The following is an 18,282-nucleotide window of genomic DNA, read 5'->3' as shown; positions in this document are numbered from 1 at the left end:
CTAATAAGCAATCTAGAAAAATAATGCACACCTCCCTGGTGCATTACTACTAATAGGGACTTCACTTTTTTTTTAATTAAAACACTCCATGAAATCTGCTCACAAGTGACATAAAATCAAACTGCTTATCTGATAAAAATAGGTCACAAGCTCAAATGGTCCTTACTTGAGCCACAAGGCAAACGGCAAGTCACACAAGAAGGAACACGTAGTGGGAGGCCCCCAATGCATTTCGTCAGGATGACTTCCTGTCTGTATTCTGTGGAACCGGATGTTCTGCAAAGACCACTGATGCGTGAATCATTTCATGCCTGAAGTACGTTAGCACTTGGCTGATGTGCGTATGTGTATGGCAGCACAGACGGTGTAATGGTTAGCATTACTGCCTCACAGTACTGAGGTCATGGGTTCAATTCCCATCACGGCCCTACCTGTGCGGAGTTTGTATATTCTCCCTGTGCTTGTGTGGGTTTCCTCCGGGTGCTCCGGTTTCTTCCCACACTCCAAAAATATACTGGTAGGTTAATTGGGTCCCAACACAAAAAAAAAAAAAAAAATAACCCTAGTGTGTATGTGTGTGTGAGCATGTGATAGGGAATCCTTAACGGGATTAGACAGTCGGGAAGCCGACGGTCAGGATTCCGTCCGTTGGCTTCCTATACCTGGTGCCTAACCCTAACCGTCAGGGTAGGTGCCTGACCCTAAGCGTCTCTTCTAGTGCCTACCCCTAACTGTTGTGGTAAGTGCCTTACCCTAACCCTCCATCCTGGTGCCTAACCCTAACCCACCAGTAAGTACCTAACCCACAAAAAAAATAATCATGTGTCGACCATTTTCATGTTGATCTTTAGTCCCAGTTGACCTATTGACTGTCTAAAATCTGGTGTCTATCTAGACATTGTCGACCTTTTACTGTCTATCTATAGTCAGGAACCCGTAACGATACTGGGGTTATTCTATTCAGATATCCTTGGCTAGTTATAGATGGAAAAAAGTTACCTAATACCACCAGCACAATCCGCCAAGTAAAGATGACACATTAATCCCACTGTGCGAATACTTGGGCTGATTCTGAAGTGGAAGCATAGCAAAGAGAGCAAGTAACTTTGTAACTGGAAGAAACCATGCTGCAATGCAAGGGGTGCAAATACATTTATTTTTTTTATGCAAGCAGTGTAGGTACTAGCTGCTTCTGCATGTAGCCCACAAGTGCTGGGGAGCTTTATATTTACACTGCAATTTAGATTTCCGTTTGCGCACGCCACTCTCACATCTAAATCTCTCTGTACATCTGTCCCACCTGCAGTGCAGCATGGTTATACCAAGGCGCACAGTTACTTGGGGGTCTAGTTACTACGCAGTGTTAGGAGACAGAGTGAAAAGTGATGTCTGTGATAAGGTGCCAGCCAATCAGCTCCCAACTGTCATCTCACAGGCTGTCTTTGAAAAATGACAGTTGGGAGCTGATTGGCTGGCACCTTATCACTTTTCACTCTGTCTCCTAACACTGCTTAGTAACTACACCCCTTGGTCTTTTTTGCTTTGCTCACACTTGGCGGAATATTTACTAAAGTGCGGGTTTTGAGAAGTGGAGATGTTGCCCATAGCAACCAGATTCTACTTAACATTTATCTAGCACCTTCTAGAATATAATAGCTAGAATCTGATTAGTTGCTGTGGGCAACATATCCAATTCTGAAAACCCGCACCTTAGTAAATATACCCCTTAGCATCAGTCCCACTGTCCCTATGGGCTCTATTTATTAACATTATTTTTACTAAAAGTGAAAAAATATGAGATATGGTAAGAACTTACCCTTGTTATCTCTATTTCTACGAAGTCCATAGGGTTCCACAGGATACCTTGGGGTATAGGTGTGACGTCAGTCATCGGGCACCATAGAGTTAAGCTTTCAGCCTCCCAGGATATACTAGGGTCCCCCTCCTATACCCCGCCCCCGAGCCAAGGCACCTCAGTTAGTTACCAAGCCATAGGCCGGAGGAGGAGAAGGAAGAGAGAGAAAAAAGATCTGGACACACACAAGAATCACATTCTCACCAGAGGGAGACGGAAAAACCGGTGACCAGAGCAAAGCCCATCTGCAGCACAGGTGCGACAGGGCGGGAGTCCTGTGGAACCCTATGGACTTCGTAGAAATAGAGATAACAAGGGTAAGTTCTTACCATATCTCATATTTTCTACTTCAGGGTCCATAGGGTATCCACAGGATACCTTGGGGATGTCCCAAAGCAGTATCCTTTTAAGGGTGGGGACGCTCCAGTGCAGAAAGGAGAATCCGCCACCCGAAGGAAGCATCCTGAGAGGACGAAGGTGTCAAACCTGTAATACCTCACGAAGGTATGGACAGAGGACCACGTAGCAGCCTTGCAGATCTGGACTGCAGAGGCACCACGTCGAGCTGCCCACGAAGGACCCACAGACCTAGTGGAATGAGCCTTCACAGAAGGAGGAACCGGCAAGCCTTCATGAAGATAAGCTTCAGAAATAGCCATACGGACCCAGGCTGCCAAAGTTTGCTTTGAAGCAGGCCAACCCTTTTTACGGAAGCCACAGAGGACAAACAAGGCGTCCGACTTCCTAAACGAAGAAGTGCGGTCAACATAAGTCCTTAAGGCCCGCACAACATCCAAAGAGGCCTCACCCACGGAAAGACCAGGTGAGTTAAAGGCCGGAACAACGATTTCCTCGTTAACATGAAACTGGGAAACAACTTTGGGAAGAAACTCGGGCCGAGTGCGGAGCACTGCCCTGTTCCCATGAAAAACCAAGAAAGGTTGTTTACAAGAAAGAGACCCTAAATCAGAAACACGTCTGGCCGAAGCAATAGCCAGAAGGAAAACAGTCTTAGCTGTTAGCCATTTAAGATCCACTGAGCCCAGTGGTTCAAACGGCGGTCCCTGGAGAGCCCTCAGGACCACAGCCAAATCCCAAGGCGCCACAGGTGGAACAAAGGGCGGCTGAATGCGGAGAACACCTTGCATAAAGGTGCGCACATCCGGGATTGTAGCAATCCTACGGTGAAACCATACAGACAGGGCCGAAACCTGTACCTTCAAAGAAGCAAGGCGAAGCCCATGATCTAGTCCCGCTTGTAGGAAGGCGAGTATCCGAGACAGACGAAATTCCCGCGGTGCATAACCTCTCGGTCGACACCACTGGCAGAACGTATGCCACACGCGATGGTATATCCTCGCGGAAGACGGCTTCCGAGCTCGTAATATGGTACGCACCACAGAGCTGGAAAACCCCCTGGACCTCAGCATGGCTGTCTCAACAGCCACGCCGTCAAAGACAGGGACCCTGTGACAGAAGGTCCGGTCGTAGCGGCAACCGCAGAGGACTGTCCACGGACAGACCTTGAAGGTCTGAGAACCAGTGCCGTCTGGGCCACACGGGTGCTATCAACAGGAGCGTCCCTCCTTCCTGTTTGAATTTCCGGATTACCCGTGGAAGAAGGGAAATCAGAGGAAACAGGTATGTGAACCAGAACGTCCACCGGACGGACAGAGCATCCACCAGAGACGCCCCTTCGTCTCTTGTGCGAGACCCGTACACCGGCAACTTGTTGTTGTGCCGGGACGCCATGAGGTCGATCTCTGGAAGACCCCACCTGTCCACCAGCAGTTGAAAAACGTCCGGGTGCAGGGACCATTCCCCTGGATGAACGTCCTGGCGACTTAGAAAGTCCGCCTCCCAATTTAGCACTCCCGGAATGAAGACCGCTGATATGGCCGGAAGATTGCGCTCCGCCCATACCAGGATCCGAGAGACCTCCACGAGAGCCGCCTGACTTCGGGTTCCTCCTTGCCTGTTTATGTAGGCCACGGTGGTAGCGTTGTCCGACTGGACCTGTACCGGACGACCCTGGAGAACCCGATGTGCCTGCTGGAGAGCATTGAAGACCGCACGGAGTTCCAAGATATTGATTGGAAGCTCCGCTTCTGTCGGCGTCCACCTGCCCTGGAACAAGTGTGGACCCAAAACTGCTCCCCAGCCCCGAAAACTGGCGTCCGTTGTCAACAGGACCCAATTTGGAACCCAGAACGGACGTCCCTTGCTGAGATGGGACGTCTGTAACCACCAGGCAAGGGACAGGCGAACCTCCGGGGTGAGCACAATCGTCTGGGACTTCAGAGACTGAGGCAGCCCGTTCCACTTGGACAGGATCAGGTGCTGCAGAGGTCTGGAGTGAAACTGGGCATATTCCATCATGTCGAAGATCGACACCATGGAGCCCAGTAACCTCATCGCCGAGTGTAGAGACACCCGGCGGCTGTGCAGACAACTGCGCACCCTCGACTGTAAAGCAGAGATCTTTTCCCCCGTCACGAAGATCCTTTGCTGTTCCGAGTCCAATAAGGCTCCGAGGTGCAGAATCCACCGAGACGGGATTAGGGTGGACTTCTGCCAGTTGATTAGCCAGCCGTGCCGTTGCAGTAGCGCAATGGTCAGGTCCAAGTGGCGTAGAAGGAGCTCTGGAGATCCCGCCACCAATAAAAGGTCGTCCAAGTACGGCAACATGCGGACTCCCTGCAGCCGCAGAGAAGCCGCCATGACCGCCATCACCTTGGTGAACACACGTGGTGCTGTCGCCAGGCCAAAAGGTAACACCCGAAACTGGAAGTGGTCGCTGCGGATTGCAAACCTGAGGAACTGTTGATGGCGCAAAAGAATAGGGACATGCAGGTAAGCATCCTGTATGTCCAATGACACCATGTAGTCCCCAGGTTCCAGCGCCAGAATGATGGACCGTAGGGTCTCCATCCGAAACTTCGGTACCCGCAAAGACTTGTTGAGAGCTTTGAGGTTGAGAATCGGACGATACGACCCATTGGGTTTCTGTACCAAAAAAAGATTTGAATAGAAACCCTGGCCCCTCTGGGAGAATGGAACAGGCACTATAACTCCAGCCTGGAGCATAGTGTGCAATACCTTCCGCAGCTCCGTAGCCTTGTTCCGGTCTGATGGTAGACCCATGGTGAAGAATCGAGCCGGGAGTCTGTGCCGGAAGGAGAGGGCGTACCCGTGGGAGACCACCTCGGGAACCCAAGTGTCTGTCGTAGTGACCGACCAACACTGGGCGAACTGCAGCAGGCGGCCTCCCACTTTGGGATCCCCCAAAGGGAGGCCCGGACCTTCAGGCCGCAGGCTTGTCATCTGGCTTAGGGGCCGGACGTCTGGTACTCCATGCCTGCTTCCGGGGCTTGGCCGATTTCTTAGGGCCAGCCTGTCGAGGAAAAGACTGTGGTTTGGGCCTGCCCTGGGCCCTATAAGACCGAAAGGACGATGGTCCAGAACCAGAAGGAGCAGCGGCCGACGGGAGACAAGCCGATTTGGCTGCCGCTAGCGTGGCTACAATCTTGTCCAGATCCGGACCGAAGAGAACTTCTCTGGTAAATGGCAACGCCTCCAAACCCTTCTTGGAATCTGCGTCCGCCTTCCAGGATCGCAGCCACAAGGTGCGACGAGCAGCCACCGCTGCTGAAGAAATTCTAGACACCAGAGTACTAATGTCTAAGGCCGCCTCGTTGATATAAGTGGCCGAATCACGGAGATTACCAATCAACTCCGCCTGTTCGGCCGGACAGTCGGAATCAAAAGACGCCTCTAATGAATCCGCCCAGCGCTCCATCGCTCTGGCAACCCAGCAAATGGCCATAGCCGGCCGTGCTGCCCCCCCCACAAGGGAATAAGCGGACTTCAGGCAGATCTCCACCTTGCGGCCCGTAGCATCCTTAAGGGAGGACATGGATGGCATCGGCAATGTGGCACTACGGACAAGACGGGTCACGTGAGAATCCACCTGTGGAGGGGATTCCCACTTTGCAAAATAATTATCCGCGAACGGATAAGCCACTGCCAGGCGCCTCTGCGGCTGGTATCTTTTGCCAGGCTGTTTCCACGCCTCCTCTAAATGGTCCACTAACTGACCCGAAAGAGGAAAGACTGTGGCATCGCCCTTCACATCTTTAAAAAAGGCATACTTGGATTTAGCCGCTGGGGGAACTTCGTCCTCAATCACCAAGGCTGAGCGGACTGCCCAAATAAGTCCAGGAATATATACCCTGGACTTAGCGTCAGCGTCCTTAGTATGGAGAGGTTCCTGATCGTAAGGATCCAGAATCTCCCCATCATCAGACGTCCCCTCGTCATCCTCATAAGGAGCCGACAGAGACGCCACCGGCCGTTTATGTGGCCGCATCACAGACTCCCCTTGCAACACATCCGACAAGTGCTGTACAGAACTCGTCAGGGAGTTAACCCACGCCGGCTCCTGAGAAACCGGGAGCGGGGAAATAGGGAGACTGTGGGGTACCACCAATTGTCGTGGGAAACCCTGCATGGGTGACGACACCACTGACTGCTGGGACAAACCCATCGGCGTAAACGCGGGCTGCGGAGCTAACTGGCCCACTATGGTTGTAAGCTCCTGAGCGAAACAAGCCCAGGGCGGCTCCTGTACCGGTGCTGTAACCGTAATAGGCCGCGCCATAGACAAACACTGCCGGCAGAGGCCCTCCGCGCTACCCTCCCCCTCCGCTAACGGTACTTTACACGTAGTACACTGTAGGCGGAGAGGAAAATCACTTTCAGACATGATGGCACCAAGTATGTGACCCCTCTCACCAATTATATATTAAATAGGCGAGAGACCACCCTGCAGCACCGCACCGCAAGGGCTTAGCAGAAAGGACAGGGACAGTAATAAAGCTGACAGTTAGAAGAAACGTTACAGGCAGCAGCGCTAGCACAGTCACATACAATGCAAAGAAAAATCAATTCCTGCACTAACAGCGCTGATCACTCAACTACGCAGACACAGGGCCTGGTAGGACACAGCGCAGCATACACAGACCTGACCCAAATCGGAGGAGAGGTATGCAGGGGGACCCAGACCACGATGCTTCCGTCCAGCGCTTCCAGCAGCGTTCACCATGCGTTGGAAAGATGGCCGCCGAGGAGCAGAGAGGAGGCTGGCCTGGGGGAGGAGCGCTGCTACAGGACCAGTCGGCAGTGTGCAGAGAGGGCTGTGTGCAGCGGGAGAGGCGCCGGCTGTGAGACAGGGAAGGCGCGCTCCCCTGGCATGCATTTAACCCCCAGGACGCCGCAGCGCTACCGCTCTGCTGCGGTCCTCTGTCCCAGGGGGTAGTGGAAGCGCAGGTTCAATACCTGGCTCCACGCTGCAGCCAGTCCCCAGGGAGCCCCCTGCCTGGGGACTCTGGACCATGTGACAGCGGGGACCCACCGCGGGACCCCGCTGCTTACCTGCTGTCCCCCTTGAATCCGGCCATGGTCCGGAACATCTGGGGTCACCACTAGCTGTGACCCCAGATGCTCACCAGCATCCCCGGATCGGTACCGGCGTTCTGGTACCGGCGGGGGTGTAGGGAAGACAGCATGGACGTCAGGACTGACTGTCCATGCTGTTCATCCAGATGTGCAGCCACAGCTGCATGAAGAAAAAGCTTCACGGGCTCTTCTAGCTCCCACTCCAACAGGTGCACCCGACTCCGGCCGGGCACCAAACGAAACTGAGGTGCCTTGGCTCGGGGGCGGGGTATAGGAGGGGGGACCCTAGTGCATCCTGGGAGGCTGAAAGCTTAACTCTATGGTGTCCGATGACTGACGTCACACCTATACTCCAAGGTATCCTGTGGATACCCTATGGACCCTGAAGTAGAAAGGGTGTTTTCACACCCTTTTCACATTATTTTAGTATCACCTAAAGTTACTAAAGGGCAATTGGAGTAGAATTAGTAAAATTATATACAACCCCTAATTATCACTTATTTTAAGTAAGCAGATCGCATTTCCCATAATTGTAATGGGAAATGTGATCTGGCCAAAGTTACTAAAAATAAATTGTGAAAAAATACAGGGAAAGCCCTGTGATAATAACGCCACCTGGAGGTGGCTTTATCCAGGGTCTTCCCCGGTTACCGGACTCCTGCTCTGCTCTAACGGGCAAAGCAGAGCCCAGAGCCGATCCCAGTGATCAGCTGTGTGGTCTAAACAGACCACACGCTGATACACTGTAAAAAAAATAAAAATAAAGAATATTAGTAAAAAAAAATTTATCAGAGTTCAGGGACCAGTGATCGGGGCTCCGGTGATGTCTCCCCTCCAGTCAGCTGGTCTCCCAGCCTGCAGTGGGGCCCGGTCCTCACCTGACTGGGTCCCAGTGCAGGATGGGATGTTAGCTGACCGGAGCCATGGAGGACATCACCGGAGCCCCGATCACTGCAGGTAAGTGTAATTAAGGGAGGGTGGGTCACGTGGGGGGGGGGGGGGGGCAAGGTCCGCAATGCAAGGGGGTGGGGCTTAGCGATGATTGGTCGTGCATGCGTCGGCACTTATCACGGTACTTTCGCAAAAAATACAGTGACAAGTGTGCGGAGGGTATTCGCGGGGACAGAGTTTTATCGCAAGCTCCGTCCCTGTAAGGGATTTTTAGTAAATCCCTGTGATATTGCCTGAATTTACAATACGAATTCAGTCAGTATTATCACACTACAATCTGCATTCAAAATGCGGATTGTAGTAAATAGAGCCCTATATGAGAACTGCACAATAAGGAGAAGGCTGATTGGCACTCCCTAGTGGTCAGTCAATTTTACTACAACTATGTAATGCTTCTAAACTAGGGACACAAAATATAACAGAACACCACACCATATATTAGTTATATTATCATTTATAGATAACATTAAAACAATATAAATTATAAATATTATTTCACAGTTTTGTTAATGACAAATTCCCTTTACATATGTGTCCGATCATACAAGAAAGAGTAACACTGTTTCCATGCAGCTTTGTATTATCTGTCCCTATCAACATTGAAATCTGTTGTTAGTTTGCTAGATGAGCGTTAAAACATTAAAGATGACATGATGATGCGCCAGTATGGCGGTCTGTCCTGTACATGGCTCATAACGGAATTCCCGCAGCTGGACTCCTCACTCCGAGGTCGCTTTCTTTAAATAGGCGATTAGATCTAGCCGTTCATTCTTCTTTTTGATACCAGCAAAAATCATCTTGGTTCCCGGTATATACTTCTTGGGGTTCTCGAGATATTCTACCAGAGTATCCTCTCCCCAAACAATACCTGTGGAAACAAACAGGTACGGTTAGAAGCATACAGGAGACATACACCTGGTTTTCCTAAAAGTATTGACAGTGACACTCAAAATAAACCCTAATCTGGTTTTTGATTCACTTCTTAGATACGTGACATGTAAATATTCGGAGACGGATGTATCGTGAAGTTATTGCTGCCACATTTTATGGAGTGTCGATATATTTTGCAGGCAAAGTTAGAATCATAAGTCAGTAATGTCTGTTTTCGGATATGTACTCAAGTCCATTTTGCGGATATGTACTCAAGTCCATTTTGCGGACACATATACGTAGTGTTCATTCTAGCTCCCTGCCTCTGTCACAACCTGTGCAGTTCCGCCCTCCTGCCTGGGGTGTCGCTCTCTGCTGTGACAGTCGATAAATTGCATTATGGGAAAAAGACAAGACAGAAGGGCTTGTTAAGTAACATTGGGCTCTATTCAACAGACAGGGACATTTTTAGGTGCACTCAGAATTTCACATAGAAAAAAAAAGAAATGATGTTTTGTGTAATGAATGCGTTAATTTCCAACATGGTAGGGTGTGGAATTTACATGGCATTATTATTAATATTATTATGGCTTGTTTATAAGGTGCCACAAGAATTAGTGCTGTCCTGTGGAGTAGTAGAGCATATTATAAAGACATATACAACCAACAGGCAATGTTATGGACAATCAAGTAGTATTATACATAAGACAGAACAGGCAATGTTTTAAACAAGTGTCATAACGAAAAAGCAGGCAGTGAGAGGAGGGGAAGCTTGTGTGGTCGCTATAGTTAAGCCACTAATTTGAAAGCGAATGGGAAGAGAAAAATCGGGTGTCAAAGAGAGAGGCAGGGTCCAGATAATTTGGTGATACAAAAGCATGTTTATAGAGGGAAGATGCCACTGGAGAGAGGCAAGTTGAAGAGGTGGACTAGGTGCTGAGGGGTAGATGAACTAAGCCTTGGAGACAGATAAAGTACCAACCAATCAGCTCCTGTAATTTTTGAAACATAGCCTGTAAAGTGACAGTTAGGAGCTGATAGGTTGGTATTGGGGTCTATGTACTAAGCCTTGGAGAGAGGCAAAGTCTACGGAGATAAAGTACCAACCAATCAGCTCCTGTCACTTTTACAAGCTGTGTTTGAAAAATGACAGTAAGGAGCTGATATGTTGGTACTTTATCTCCATCCACTTTCTATCTTCCCAAGGCTTAGTACATAGACAACATTTCATTTCTCTCTCTCCACGGCTTAGTGCATCTTTCCCGCTGAATGGGTTAAGAGGCAAGAGAAAATGCCAGGAGAGCATGGACTTTGTCCAGTGAGACACGGGAAGAAAAAGCAGACGGTGCATTGGGTAGAGGGGAAGGTGTGGGCAAGGCAGGTGTGGTCTGGCAGAGGATGCATTAACGGATGTCAATTATGGGGTAAAAACGGGTGGCAAAGTCTAGGGCTGTAAGGGAGTAGGGGAGTTGAGATGGTGGGCAGAGAAGGAAGTTGAAGGTGGCAAAGAGGCACTGGGTGCTGAAAGACTAGATGGAAATAAGAGTCTCAAGCTCACTTAACTTTTCAAAAGTAGATGGTTTTGCTTGTGGCTGGTGTTCAGAAAGTGTGGATTGTGATAGTCAATTATTGCAAAGAAGCGAGAGAAGACCAGAAAAAAGAAGTGGTTGGAAAGTTGGTCCACGAGAGGGAAAAAAAAAAAGAAGAGAGGGAGAGAAGATTGCCGGTCGTGGGTTGTTGAGATACCGAAATAAACCAGGATGAGAGAGAGGGAAAGCCAGGGGACAACAAGTGATGGAGCAAGGTAAGGAATTGGTAGACAGGACTGAAGAGTGGCATTTGATAACTGCAACATGAGGACAGTATATAGAATAAAGTGGACATCAAAGAAGGAGAAGGAGAGAGCGAGCTCAGGGGGAATGACCTGGATGGTGCAGCAGTAGGACGTAGGATAACCTTCCTGCTGCCTTGTTGGCCTCCAGGTCTGAGGTTGTGTGAGAGAAGTAGAGATCCTGCGGGTGAGCTGCAGGAGAAGTGGTGTCAGAGGAGGAGAGCCATGTTACGGGGTAGGGGCAGAGAATGGGGATGGGGTCGGCCGTCTAACTGATAATGATGCTCCATTTCCACCTGCCATGCCGAAGGTGCTATCATTTATTTTTATTTAAAACACCCCAGATGATATTCTATGATTATGGGTTAGAGATCATCTCAGGCTTTTCACTTGTTAAGGGGGTATGCAATATATGACTTTCCAATTGTTGCGTAACTACAAGTCTCAGAATGTCCTGCTAGCTAGACGCTGACAAAGCATGCAGCAATTTGTTCAATAGCCAGAGAAGCCACAGAATACCATCACAGCTTGTAGCATTCATGTCTAAAGTACCTTTGCTTTTGTTTGCATCCGTGTAAGAGAACCCTGGAGCCTGGCCCGTTTTACGTCCAAAGAGGCCCCATAAATTTGGACCTGTCCTATGTTTTCCATTCTTTTCAACTGTGTGGCACTGGGCGCATTTCTGGACAAAAATCTTCTTTCCTTTTTCTACATCTCCCATTCTGGATTCTCCTGCTGCATTTTAGGGGGGGAAAAAATCCCACAACAATTATACATCACAGTTAACGATAAAGTAAACAGACTATGAACATCTCAATATTAAATCTTAGGTACATTTGTAAACAGAGAGGAATACAGAAAGTTAATATTTCTTGAATACAAAAAGCACGTACAATTTCACGCTTTTAGTACTAAAGCTTGTGTATGACCATGTAGATTAAAGCAAGGGGTTGGACCAACAACTGTAGAAGTTAGGAGCCAGCCAGTCACATGTGAGAGCCATCAGGATCTTCTAAGAAGCCATGGAAGAGTTCCATCCATTGACAACAGCTCCCAAGAGTTAGAAGCCAACAGTAATGTTCAGCAAAACCTGTCTGCTTTTGTCTGGATTTCTCAAGCCCTAAATTACAGTGAATGTAGACATAAAGCAACTAAATATTGTATCCTGTCTTACATTGAATTGCGGTGTAAGAGACATTTACATATGTTCTACAAATCCAGCCTTCTTTAAAGAATCGCCTTCCTCTCTGCATTGGGTTTATCTATATAAAAGTTTCCACAAAACGGTTTCAAGGACTTGTAGGTTACATGACTCTCGAGAAATCCATTTATTCAGAATACAACTATATGCTGCCAGTAAGGTCAAATGAACCCTGGCTTTTATCACGCTTCAGGGCAGGATAGCGGAACAGCAGCAAAGGATCTTATGTCAAATCTAACCTATGACGATTACTAATATATGCCAGCTGCTTGTCCCAGAATCTATAAATGGAAGGGTGGTCCCACGGGCAAAGCCTCTGTTTTCCTTAAGCAACGGCACACTTGGGGCAACGCGGAGACTAGTGTGTTAGTAGCTATCACTTTCAAGCAAGTCTTATTTTCCCATATAAGCTGCAAAATTCTAACCTCCGTGCACTACAAGTCGCGTTACACATACCGTGTGAGCGCCGTGCAACTCAGTAAGGCAGAGTGTCTTTTCGTGCGACTTTTCACCTTCAAATGCATCTTATTCGCAAACTGATGTGTCAGACGGAAAGTGGCTGGATCTGTCTTTCTGTAAAATTGGAAATTTCGTGGCAACGTGAGTGCGCAGATCTGTCCTGTCGAGTGGGAGTGTCATGGGCGTGTGTGGAAACTAATGATGGCGATTGGCGTAAAATTAGTGAGTGGCACAGGTTCCCGCTTGCAGACGCACAACCCCCTGCACTAGCCCTACAGATTCTCGCATTAGCAAAAGGTACTAAATTTGGCTCCCGCATCTGCCCGCACCTACAGCCACTTTTCCTGCTTCTCAGAATCAACCCTTATGTGTGAACTCACAACCTTACGCTCAATTGAATCTGTCTCCAATAATGGGAAGGATTATACCCCCCGGATTCTTTGGGAACCGTCAGTTTTTTTTCTTTAGATCATTCACCCTTGCCACATAAAGGTTGGAAAGTTTCCAATGAGTCTCAGAACCGGCAAAGCCTGCAGCGGATACAGGAAGGGATCAAATCGAAGAATCTTAAACAGGTGAAAGAGCACACACAGCGTTATAACAGCAAATAATCCTGGGATTTTAATTTGTCAATGACTTTGGGGTATATTTATTAAACATAGGGCCTGATTCAGAGCCGGATGCTCTGACCAGAGCGCTCGCTCTGAATCAGGGCCCTCCTACCTACAAATGGAGCGGCCTCGCATAGCTGTGGGTGACCACCCACAGCTTATGCGAGCGGCCAAAATGATGGTCGCGATGGTCAAGACCATCGCGACCATCGGGCTTGCGACGAGACCCTGCGGTAGGGTCTCGCTTCCGCAAGCCCAGGAGTGCTTTTGGCTCTATCAGAGCCAAAAGCACTCCCACTGACATCACTAGTGAAGTCAGTGGGGCCGGCTCCAGACGGAAGGCGTTCCCATGGGAACGCCTCTGTCTGGGCAGCAACGCCCTCGGCACGCCCACCAAAGGGGGCGTGCTGTCAGTCACCATCGACAGCACGCCCCCTTTGGTGCGAGACCCATCGCGACAGCTTTGGTGTCGCTATCCGGGTCTCGTGCATGCGCACGACGGAGCTCCCTCCGTCGTGCGCATGCGCATTAGGGCACCATCAACCCGCTTGCGAGCGGGTCTGAATTAGGCCCATAGTTTTTTCATAGGTGATGGTTCTCAGAGGCATTGCCGCTTTATTTAAAAGAGCGAGTGATACATGCAAAACAAGCCTGATGTTGCGTGTATCTTGTCATATTTGGAGGATCTGAAAGACTGATGTTTAGTAAATATATCCCTTTATGTACTAATGGGCCCTAACTTAACGTATACAGTGAAGATGGATGTTCCTATATTATGCGATATAGATTGGGGCAATAATAATCCCTGCATTCCAAGATATATCTGAATTTATTCTGAACAATAACTTCTCACACTTGGATTTGTTTATAACTACAGATCGCACATTCTTCATGACGACGGTTTGGATAGTAAAAGTATAACACCATCTGCTAATAGTGCTTTCTGGATTTCTGGAGACACTATCATTATGTACTATGCTTGTTGGTCTCTCTGCCACTTGAAAATTGACCAGATAGGCTTCTGTATCCACAGGCGTCAGGAAGTGGCCATTGTTCTGTTAACGTCATAACATTTTAAAGAATTCTGTTCAAATATTGAGAAACGCCCTTCATTTGAGAAGCACTTCAGGTGAATAGTTCCCAAATAGGAGCACTCTTGTTCTACTTATAGGTAATCACTGCATGTGGGAGCTTTAAAAATCTTGATGAGAACATTTCTAGGAGACGGAGACATTTTCTTATGGCCACCATTTGCTAAGGGGGTAGATTAATTAAGGAGCGGGTTATCAAAACAGCAGATCATAGGCAGCGTCGACTGATAGTTTTAAAATAGCAATGGGAATAAATGGTAAATCTGGCTCTCTTAGCAGTAATTCCTATTGTCGTTTTAAAACTATTGATCCACTAATGATGGCTCTGACAAACGGTGCCTTTGTAAATCTAACCAATTGTGTCTTTTGCTTTCATCCCGAAGATTTATAGCTGTTGGGAAGGCACTATAATGTCATTCAGCAAAGCCATTCCTTATTAACCAAGTGCCGCCAAAAGAAACAAGGGCATTTGGTGAATGTCCTCTTATGCTGTAGATCTATTTACGTACGCAAGTCTGTTTTTTTCATGGCATGGAGAATGCACTGTACGGACGCCATCTGGAAAGGTCTTCTGTAAATGATTGATGGAGCCGCCGCAGATGCTTTATACTTTTTCTACCAGGACAATTTTGTTTTAAAAAGCTAAATATGTTGAGTGTGGAAGGTTGTGTGATGATTAGAAGGAACTTTTTATTTATTTATTATTATTATTATTATTTTGTTTTCCCTGCTCTAAAAGTAACTGTGTTTTTTTGGGGAACTCCTCGTGATTTTATTGCGACACCCCTACTAAGCAATAATGCCAGCCCCAATGGAAAATCAAGTGTTCCACATATGAAAACAGAGCATTTAGTATGTATTTTATATTATTGTTGTTTATTTTACAACGCCAATCATATTGCGTAATGCTGACCAGAAAATAAGTAATAGTTCGCATCAGTGTCTGCTCTATTGGAGTTTATATTCTAAAATTGGCCACTACACACACACTAGGGTCAATTTTGTCAGAAGACAATTTATCTAATAGAAAGATCTGGATACATATAATTATCAGTAGGAATGGCCATCGACAGTTTATAAATATCGATGTTTACTACCGATGGTCGAAGGTTTTACCATCGATGGCAGATAACCATTGGTTTTCTGCCATCGATGGCAAAGTGGAATCCGATGTTTTTTTTTCTGCTCCTGACGTGGAGCTTAGCCTGCCCACCATTTTGACTGGCTAGCCAGGCACCCCGCAGTGTTGGCCATCGAGTGGTGCAAACCATCTATGGTTCACCATAGATGATTATTGTACCATCAATGGAAAACCACCATTGGTCATCCTTAGTATGGACCTGATTCAGAAGTGGGCAAAGTGCCGAAGGCAAGCGGCCAATGTTCTCAGTCTGCGCATGTATATGAATCACGATATTTACCCCTGGGGGGCGCATAGCAAATTTCAATGCAGACAGGTGGAAAATCAGTGGGTGTTTCTGGGTGGTAACAGTCCTAACGCGGGTGGGTTGTGCTCAGCTATTGCGACTTTGTCCTGCAGCCATGTTCAGACAGGCATTCTGTGCCTCCATAGGATTGGTGCAACGTTCTATAGTACAATCGATGATGTGACTTTTTGCGCAATGCAGCAGATTAACGCTGCAGCCGGTGATTGTACAAATTCCATCGGCTGAGGCATAAGCATAAAGAAGCAGTGGCAACATGTAAAAAGTCGGTCGTGGCAGCATTAATGTCCAACTCTGAAGAAGGCCCTATATATCTGCGTTCTTGGGGGCTTCATAAATTCAAATGTTAGACAGCACATAGGGGACGATCCAATTGTTTTAACGCGCCTGATCTCCCGTCTAAAGTGACAGGAGATCAGGAGGCGATATTCAATTTTTGGGGGTGCCCATGCCTTTTTCACGCATGTCGCGCCCAAATAGTCCGGGTTTAGCCGTATAAAAAAGAGCTAAGTCCTGGTTAGCCTGCCCAAAATCAGGACTCTTCGCACATTTCTGGTCGCCACCTCAGGAGGATGTAAGCAGAAATGTCCCCACCTGCGGCATTCGCACCTGAACGGTGCAACAATTGAATTGCTCCTTCGTGCGACCGTTAGTCACAACCGCGAGTGAAAACAATTGAATCGCCTTCTTAAAATGCAAAGAAAGATTAAATTAGAGCTACGCTCAGTGATTGTCACGTACCCAAAGGTCAGCAAGCAGCGAACAGCCCTAATACGGCACAGGCATCTCTGTTTAAGGGGCAACAACCATATTACTGGTGCCCCCTTTGCTGGGTGCATGCTGATACACGTATAATAAATGGATTGTGCAGAGCTCCTGGTGTGCTCATGTCCTGCAGCAATAGATGGGTACATGTCTAGCTGTACAGAGCTAGACATGTACCCATGATAGCAGCCAGTGATACCCAGCTTCACCCAGATCTGCATTATGTGCCCTCCCCTCCCTGCTCTCACCGGACTCTCCGCTCACTGGGTGACCACCACGGCTGGCTGCAGTGCTGCTGCTGCTTTGCCTCTCACGACTTCCACCCGTGACAGAGGTGGATGATAAGCTTCCACCCACCCGACTCCCTGCAGTGTGCAGTCACAGGGCAACCAGCACAGACTGGGCTGTGGGGACACTCTGACGTCACGGAAGCCCGTACCTGCTGTATCCAATTACGTTAGGTTTTCTCTGTTGCTTGCAGAGCGACTGGTGGAGATGCAGCAGTGGGCGTGGTCTCGGCATATCGCGCCTAATATAGCCAAGACAACATTAACTTTCCTGTCAGTCATTCAGTGTCAGTGTAGAGCACACAGAGATGCTGCCTGGTAGGGTTGCAATTAGCATGAGTGTGAGGGCGGGAAACCGGAGACTGCATAACACCGGCAGGTCGGGTAGGGTGCCCTAGTACAGAGTAGTAGGCTGAATGCCAGCCAGGGACTGGGTACTACAGCAACAGATGTAGGCAAACTGCGACCCTCCAGCATGCTGTGGCATTAACTCTTCAACAGCTGCTGTATAGTTATAGGCTGCTGTGGGGCTGGACTGGGACTAAAAATAGGCCCTGGCATTTAAAGCACACACACAGGCGCACTCTGGCGTCAACATCTGGCTCTGGACATAAGGGTCAGTCCAATCTGGTGCGAATTGCCAGTTAAATCCTCGCTCCTGCGAATTCTATAATCCAATTAATAACGCCTATTCGTGGTACTCGCAGCGGAGGTTTGCATATTGACTGGCAAATTCGATGTGAGAGAAATGCATAAAAAAAAGTGGGGAGACCGTCCTGGACCACCCAAAACTGATCATTTTGTTAGCAGGACCGTATAGAAGGCTGTTTGTGGGCATTATGAAGGTACTGAAGGTTTTTAAATAGTATCAAATGGCTGATTTATATATATATATATAAAAGAGAAAAACAGCGGAGGGCGCACTAGTGAGTGTATATACAGAATTTTAATAATACAAAGTGTAGCTCACTTACATCAACAAAAGTAATCGCAGGTAACGTTAATGGATCCCGGGGGTCCGTTCCAACACTTCCGGATAGTGTAACGGTCCGTCTCCCGTCACTGGACACACATCCGTGCCTGCACCTAAAAAGTCACACCGGACCACAGTCTCGGGCACTGGAAAGACAACGTCTGAAGTCACCACATCTACGTCCCAGAGGCTTGGCCTATATACACTCACTAGTGCGCCCTCCGCTGTTTTTCTCTTTTATATGTTCCTGATACACCTGTGGTAAGGTGTCGATTGGAGAGGCTGCAATACATCCTTACTTGTTGGAAAAAGACTGCTTTATCTGAACTTTTAGAAACTGTGGCACATGCTGATGTATGTATTATATATATATTTATTTTAAAGAATGCAAAAAAAAAAGTTAAAAAGCAAACTTTTTGTTTAATCTCAAACTAATTAAATGAAAAATGCAAACTAAAAAGTAGGGGGAAAAAAAGGTGATTTTAG

At 48.0% G+C, this 18,282-nt stretch overlaps 1 protein-coding gene across 6 annotated transcripts; it reads right to left on the bottom strand.

Annotated features, from left to right (window-relative positions):
* Window positions 1-8,701: 8,701 nt before the first annotated feature.
* Window positions 8,702-17,864, bottom strand: LOC148454213 (cytochrome c, somatic). Of its 6 annotated transcripts, none has more exons than XM_088461195.1 (4): window positions 16,785-16,966; window positions 13,013-13,154; window positions 11,517-11,699; window positions 8,702-9,131 (listed from the first exon to the last, which is right to left on the bottom strand). In XM_088461195.1, the coding sequence occupies exons 3-4, from the start codon at window positions 11,683-11,685 to the stop codon at window positions 8,983-8,985; spliced, it is 318 nt and encodes a 105-aa protein (XP_088317321.1). In that variant the 5' UTR covers window positions 11,686-11,699; window positions 13,013-13,154; window positions 16,785-16,966; the 3' UTR covers window positions 8,702-8,982. The 6 variants fall into 6 exon arrangements, with proteins under 6 accessions (XP_088317321.1, XP_088317322.1, XP_088317325.1 ...); XM_088461196.1 differs by having other exon boundaries at window positions 13,053-13,154; XM_088461199.1 differs by lacking the exons at window positions 13,013-13,154; window positions 16,785-16,966 and adding an exon at window positions 17,798-17,864.
* Between the last annotated feature and the right edge of the window lie 418 nt (window positions 17,865-18,282).

The sequence above is a fragment of the Taudactylus pleione genome, unplaced genomic scaffold, assembly GCF_031769625.1.
Source record: "Taudactylus pleione unplaced genomic scaffold, aTauple2 ptg001027l, whole genome shotgun sequence".
Lineage (NCBI taxonomy): Eukaryota > Metazoa > Chordata > Amphibia > Anura > Myobatrachidae > Taudactylus > Taudactylus pleione.
Note: the sequence above shows the minus strand (reverse complement) of the source record. Positions and strands in the feature narration are given on the sequence as shown.